The 7,500-nt window shown below is 43.5% G+C and overlaps 2 protein-coding genes across 5 annotated transcripts in view; one reads left to right on the forward strand and one right to left on the reverse strand.

Moving 5' to 3' along the window:
- LOC133574886 (astrotactin-2) overlaps positions 1-7,500 on the reverse strand; it is a 752,799-nt gene that overhangs the window by 194,753 nt on the left and 550,546 nt on the right. The gene's annotated exons all lie outside the window — the stretch shown is intronic.
- Positions 1-7,500, forward strand: part of trim32 (tripartite motif containing 32) — a 9,487-nt gene that overhangs the window by 734 nt on the left and 1,253 nt on the right. Inside the window, exon 2 of the mRNA XM_061927225.1 lies at positions 3,723-7,500. This exon is cut by the window's right edge and continues 1,253 nt beyond it. Within this exon, the coding sequence (XP_061783209.1) occupies positions 3,731-5,761 (2,031 nt within the window). The 5' untranslated portion in view covers positions 3,723-3,730 and the 3' untranslated portion in view covers positions 5,762-7,500. The remainder of the gene's footprint in view (positions 1-3,722) is intronic.

Raw genomic sequence — 7,500 nt, forward strand, 5'->3', positions numbered from 1 at the left:
GCTCAATAAAGTGTAACAAAATAGTGAAAAGTGTAAATATAGAGAAACCTGAGAATAATTGTTTGCAGGTTTACTGCCAAGAAGCTATGTACCGTATTTTTCGGACTATAAGTAGCATTTTTTTTTCATAGTTTGGTCGGGGGTGCGTCTTATACTCGGGAGCGACTTATGTGTGAAATTATTAACACATTACCGTAAAATATCAAATAATATTATTTAACTCATTCAAGGGAATAAGCGGTAGAAAATGGATGGATGGATGGACGTAAGAGACTAGACCAGTGGTTCTTAACCTTGTTGGAGATACCGAACCCCACCATTTCATATGCGCATTCACCGAACCCTTCTTTAGTGAAAAATTAAATGTTTTTTTTCAAATTCAAGACAAAGTTATATGTTTTTGGTAACAGTTTAGTATGGGGAACATATTCTAAGGAACAAAGACTTAAGTTAGAGTTATTTGGTTAGGGTTAGGGTTAGGGCCAGGTTTAGAGGGTTAGGGTTATAATAAGGCCATGCCGAATAAGGCATTAATTAGTACTTAATAATGACTAGTTAGAGCCAATATGTTACTAATTTGCATGTTAATAATGAACTAATTAATAGTGAATATGTTTCCCATACTAAAGTGTTACCATGTTTTTTTACTGGTGCACAAAATGAACCGTGCATGAACATCACCTTGTTCAAAGAACAAAACCAACACAGTGCATAAACTCACAACAAATTACACACCTGCAAATCAGTCTGACTACTGCTGTTGCTGTACGCCGATAGGGAGAAGTTTTTATTTACACGATGAGTCGGGTGTGTCTTGACCTCCGCCGAACCCCTGAGCCTAACTCACCGAACCCGTAGGGTTCAATCGAACCCAGGTTAAGAACCACTGGACTAGACGTATAAGATTTCATGGGATTTAGCGATTAGGAGTGACAGATTGTTTGGTAAACGTATAGCATGTTCTATATGTTATAGTTATTTGAATGACTCTTAACATAATATGTTACGTTAACATACCAGGCACGTTCTCAGTTGGTTATTTATGCCTCATATAACGTACACTTATTCAGCCTGTTGTTCACTATTCTTTATTTATTTTAAATTGCCTTTCAAATGTCTATTCTTGGTGTTGGGTTTTATCAGATAAATTTCCCCAAAAAATGCGACTTATATGTTTTTTTGCCCTTCTTTATTATGCATTTTCGGCCGGTGCGACTTATACTCCGGAGCGACTTATACTCCGAAAATACGGTAGTTTGCGCAACATTTAATTTGGTATGTTATTTCTATTTAAGTGTGGAAATAAAGTTCCATCCATCCATTTTTCAGGGTCACGGGGGGGTGCTGGAGCCTTTCCCAGCTGCATTCGGGCGGAAGTTAAAGTTAAAGTACCAATGATTGTCACACACACACTGGGTGTGGTGAAATTTGTCCTCTGCATTTGACCCGGGAATCATTTTTGGTGATTTAACCCCCAATTCCAACCCTTGATGCTGAGTGCCAAACAGGGAGGTAATGGGTCCCAGTTTTATGGTCTTTGGTATGACTCGGCCGGGGTTTGAACTCACAACCTACCGATCTCAGGGCGGACACTCTAACCCCTAGGCCACTGAGTAGGTAGGAAGGCAGGGGTACACCCTGGACAAGTCGCCACACAGGGCCAACGACTTTCATACAGTTATGTTAACACTCCGCATTAAGGGTTGGAATTGGGGCTTAAATCACCAAAATGATTCCCGAGCGTGGCCACTGGTGCTGCTCACTGCTCCCCTCACCTCCCAGGGGGTTGAACAAGGGGATGGGTCAAATGCAGAGGGTAATTTCACCACACCTAGTACTTTAACTTTTTAACTTTTATGTAAATATTATTGGATCAAATTATTATTTTAAAATAGCACATTTTGTTATTGGTCCGTCTGGAGCCTCCACTTTCACTGCCATCTAATTGGCAGCGCACCCGACCCCACTGGTTCCGACTGCGGGTGGTGGGTCCACGTGGCGGAGAATATGGTGTGTCCACGTAGCTTCTTCGGGCTGTCAGCGAGCCCTGTCTCCGGGCTTAGGAACCAGCTTAGGTGGTTCGGGCACCTCGTGCGGATGCCTCACGAGCGTCTCCGTAGAGAGGTCCTTATTGCACGTCCCAGTGGGAGGAGACCCCGGGGTAGGCCAAGGACCAGATGGAGGGGATTACATCTCCTCTCTGGCCTGGGAACGCTTCGGGATCCCCCAGGAGGAAGTTGCTAATGTTGCTCTGGAGAGGGAATTCTGGGGGTCTCTGCTGCAGCTGTTGTCCCCGCGACCCGATTCCGTATAAGCGGTTGAAGATGGATGGATGGATATTTTGTTATATTTGGTGATTTATTTGATTTCTACAGTCCTGCACTTAAGTTTCTACCTGTTGTTGCCCTACAGCCGAATAGGGAACGGACAAGGGTTTGAAAAAAAAAAAGGATGAGCGCAGCAAAAAAATAAACACCAGCCAAAGTTGGGAAAACAGCAAGAAACACAATGACAAAAAGCCAAAATGTTGACATCAGCCAATAACAACAACACAAAGCTTTGTCTTAAAAAAAGAAAAAAGAAAAATATATATATATATATACACACACACACGGATCTTGGGCTGTCCTTGCTTTTAAATAGACACAAGTTTAAATGGTAAATGGGTTATACTTGTATAGCGCTTTTCTACCTTCAAGGTACTCAAAGCGCTTTGACACTATTTCCACATTCACCCATTCACACACACATTCACACACTGATGGCGGGAGCTGCCATGCAAGACCCTAACCACGACCCAGGGAGCAAGGGTGAAGTGTCTTGCTCAAGGACGCAACGGACGTGACTAGGTTGGTAGAAGCTGGGGATCAAACCAGTAACCCTCAGGTTGCTGGCACGGCCACTCTCCCAACCACGCCAGGCCGTCCCACACCCAAGTTTAATAGTTATTTTAGTTTTTGTAACAGCTTAATGAGCAGTACAGACAGTTGCAGTATAAATACATATTTTTGAATGTCATCTTTGTTTGTTAGCACATTCCTGAAAATATCTTTAAGCTGAATTTAAAAGCAGTTGGCAAAATTAAAGCCACTGAATAGGTTTATGCTTCATAATCAGATTAGTCGATTAATCGTTATGTTAGTCGATTATCAAAATAGTCATTAGTTGCAGCCCTAAAAAGCTAACTTTGCATTGGTTGATCGTAGGGGCTTTGATTGGCTTCGAGTACAACATTTCCTGAATTCACACAACTTGATCAGAGGGTGTAGAACATGTAGGAACAGAATTTGACAAAGGAACAAAATCTTTAACGAAAGTGTGACAGCAACACCACAGGGACATTCAATTTGCAGCTCCCATTTGTTTTTCAACGATTCAACTGATTACAACTACTTTTACATGGTGTTTTCGTATTGTGTGAATTAGTTATATTGTTTCAAATAGAGAAAAACACATGGTGTAAGAGGAAACTCAGCATAGCAATTAACCGTGTGAAAATTTGCACATCATCGATGCAGCGCTTTGAAATGGCGTTGAAAGGAATGGCGTGGTGACTGTGCAGAAGCTTTAGCATAAAAATAATTGGAAGTGTACAGAAAAAAGGTATCCACTCAGTAACCATGCGCAATTTCCTTGGTCTACAGTGAGACTTGAACCAAAAACAAAGCTTGGCATGTTAAAGCAAGACTGCAAATGTATTAACTTTTCTGTCTTTCACATAGGAACCATAATGGCAACGGCGTCTTATCCACTTGACGCAGATCTAATGCGGGAGGTCCTTGAATGTCCAATCTGCCTGGAGACCTTCAACGAGGACCAACTCAGACCGAAGCTCCTCCAGTGCGGTCACACGGTATGTCGCCATTGCCTCGAGAAACTCTTGGCCAACACCATCAACGGCGTGCGCTGCCCCTTCTGCAGCAAGGTCTCGCGCATGAGCAGCATCTCACAGTTAGCGGACAATCTCACAGTGCTAAAGATCCTCGACTGCACCACGTCCTGCAGTGCGGCTGCCTCAGTCCTAATGTGCGGGTCCTGCTGCAACCGGCTACCGCGACAGTACTGCCACGACTGCGCTATCGTCGTTTGTGAGCTCTGCAAAGGCGAGGGACATCTACACAAAGGCCATTCTGTCCAGCTGATTCGGATGGCCGCAGAGCAACGTCGTAAAGAACTGGGCAGCAAATTGTCTACCCTATGTGAACTCATGAGTGAAATCCAGAAGAAAAAGACAGCTATTGAAAACATTTCCAAATCTTTAAGAGCAAAGTATCGGGCAGTGCAGCAGGATTACACAACGACCGAGATGCTGATTCAAGATGAGCTGAGCAGGTCACGGACGGCGTTTAGGGCTTCCTTGGCAGAGATGCAGAAAATTAACGGACAGGTCCTCGAGAAGCAGACGTATCTCCTTAACATCGCGGAGGTAAAAGTAGTGTCATGCTGCGATTATCTAAATATGCGGGTGAGGCAGAGCGACATCAGCCTGCTCAAGGATGACGGAGGTGGGTGTGACGATGAGGAGCTCAACCTGAGAAGCAGCCTGCCCACCGTGTTCCAGCTGCAAGAGCCAGAGCTGGTCCAGACAGAGGAATCCAAACCAATACAAGTTGGACATTTGACCACAAGCACATATACAGTCAGTACAGATAATGCGGAATGCAGGTTGGAGGTTGCACTTGAAGGTGATTCTGAGGGTGTTGACAGAGCTTTGGGTGGTGCAGTGGATATATACCGAGACGTGGACATGGTCGCAGCTGCAGATGAGACTTTACGTAGCTCACCAGGGACCTACAAGTCAAAGTCCATGGATGCTGGAGGGGGATCCGAAGAGGGAGCATGTGCCGGTCCCTCAGTGTGCCAGTTTGTGAAGAAGATGGGCTGTAAGGGAACTCTCCCTGGCTCTTTCAATTTACCCATTGGCATCTGTGTGTCCAAGCAAGGCGAGGTCCTGGTGGCCGACCGCAGCAACTACCGAATCCAAATATTTAACCGCAAAGGCTTCCAGCGTGAAATTCGCCGCAACGCCAGTAGTATCGACAACTTCGTTTTGACCGTCCTCGGCGCCGACCTGCCAAACCTCATGCCCCTGTCCATCGCTGTCACTCCTCAAGGTCTGATTGGGGTCACTGACAACTACGACAACTCGGTTAAAGTGTACACCATGGATGGACAGTGCATAGCATGCCACAAGAACCGACTCATCAAACCTTGGGGCATTACAGCCATGCCCTCAGGCCAGTTCGTGGTGTCAGACGTGGAGGGGGACAAGCTGTGGTGCATCGCCGTCGACCGTAACGTAGGTGTGGTGAGCTGCAACCGCCTGTGCTCAGCAGTGCGACCCAAGTTTGTGACCTGCGATGCCGCCGGTACGGTTTACTTCACCCAAGGCATAGCGCTTAACTTTGAGAAACGCCACGACGAGGCCTACCTGGAAGGCGGCTTCTCCATCGGCTCTGTGGGCATCGACGGAGTGCTCGGCAAGCAGCTCAGCCATTTCTTCGCCGAGTCTGAGAGGTTCTGCTGCATTACTGGCATGTGCGTGGACACCAATGGGGATTTGCTGGTAACAGACAGCGGCCGGAAGGAAATCCTTCAGTTTCCCAAAGATGGGGTGTTCAAAGTTCTCATCCAGGATGGACTTAACTACCCAGTGGGGGTGGCCACAACACCCAAAGGGCAGCTTCTGGTGCTGGACTACTGGGACCACTGCGTCAAAGTCTATACATACATGCAAAGAAGGCACTCATCTACCTCCTAGAGGTACTGCAAGACGATTTGATTCATTTTCATGCTTTGAAAAAGTAAAGACGAAAACTATCATTATTGTTTTGGTTAGACTCTCACACCACACTCAATTTGTCAACAGAATTTGAGTCATCACTTTATTATTCTAACCTTGCAATAATTATAATATCAAATTATATAGGCACAGGGTGTCTCATTTAAATAATGTTAAACTAATGTTGATTCTAATGTCACTTCTTCCTCTGTAATTGGGTCAAACTTCAACAAGAAGAGAGACGAGTTAGCATATATCGGGGCTTCGAGCCTGTGAAGCACTTTATCATAATGTTTTAATAGCACAGACGGACAGTGTCAGCTTTAAAGTTTACTGTGCAGTAGGGTTGGCGATATGACCTAAAATACATATTGTGATATATATTGCAGCCTCTTGCTATAATGATGTATATCACAATATAGCATATAAATAAATCTAATAAAACACATTTTGTCTGCTGGCATAAGCAGTAACCTAATTGTCTCATTTATGAATGCTTTGTGTCGGGCTGCAACAATGAAATCAATTAGAAAAAAAACAAATTGATTACCATATTTTCCGGACTATAGAGCCGCAGATACATATATTGTGAAATGAGTTATTTACATGTTTTTTTTACATACCTTTAAATTGTGTTTAAACTGTGCCTGGAACACGGCAGTAAAACAAATGATCAAACAAAACAGAAGTCATTGTCATAGACCCATTGTTTGCGGAAGCTAGCTCTCCGATCAGATAAACACGCAATAACTCCATGGTGACGTTTTGGTAAATTTACTGAGGAATTTGTAAAACTGAAACAATACCAAAAATAATTCCGTTGTAAGTTAATTTTACTAACACAGACGCTCACAAAGGTGTTATTATATTAGATATTGCTAACGCTAGCTTAATTACATTACAATCGCAAACACACACATGCACTCATACAGACATCACACATGGGACAGTTGAATAAGTATGAATAGTTTTAGTTATATTGTACAACTTAAACACGTTGCTTGGAGTGATGAATACATACGAGTAGAAATGCTTTGGACGACTAGAAGACGGCACTTGTACTTCCGGTTCAAAGCACTAAACGGAAGGAAATACTAGACGTTCACCCTGCAGTGAGTGAACTCGTCCAAAAGATGGCGCCATAGCGCCAACATTAACACACCTTTTGAGTGTATCTGTGGGTGTTCTATGAAAACTATTCACATTATGGCCGTTGGCAAAGACAAATCCCTAAATTAACCGCATTGTTTTATAAACCACAGGGGGGGGGGAAAGTAGCGGCTTATAATCTGGAATTTACGGAAATTAATGTGTGCCTGAGTAAAAATTTACTAAATGATTGATTGAATCCAGACCAAATCCTGTGGCAATAGAGCGCACATGAGGGTGGTGGTGTTTGGGTGCCTTTATCTGTGTGGCGGGGCACACCGGAGATGTTTACAAGTGCTATTTCAATGTTAATGAAAAAAAGCGTGAACGTTATGGCAAGGAAAAACATTTTGTTCATTTCAACTATTTTCTCTAAAATACCCATGGAGGCGATCAAGTGTGATTTATCCAATTACTCAAGTAATCAAACATACTAATCGATTACACAAATAACCGATAGCTGCAAGTTTAGCTTTCTGTAGTTGTATTATTCTGATTTTCTTTTAATAGCTGGTTATTATCAACATATTCTTCTATTGTTTCGCTACTTTACATTCAAGCAAGCCCGG

Source organism: Nerophis lumbriciformis, linkage group LG32 (genome assembly GCF_033978685.3).
Source record: "Nerophis lumbriciformis linkage group LG32, RoL_Nlum_v2.1, whole genome shotgun sequence".
Taxonomy (NCBI): Eukaryota; Metazoa; Chordata; class Actinopteri; order Syngnathiformes; family Syngnathidae; genus Nerophis; species Nerophis lumbriciformis.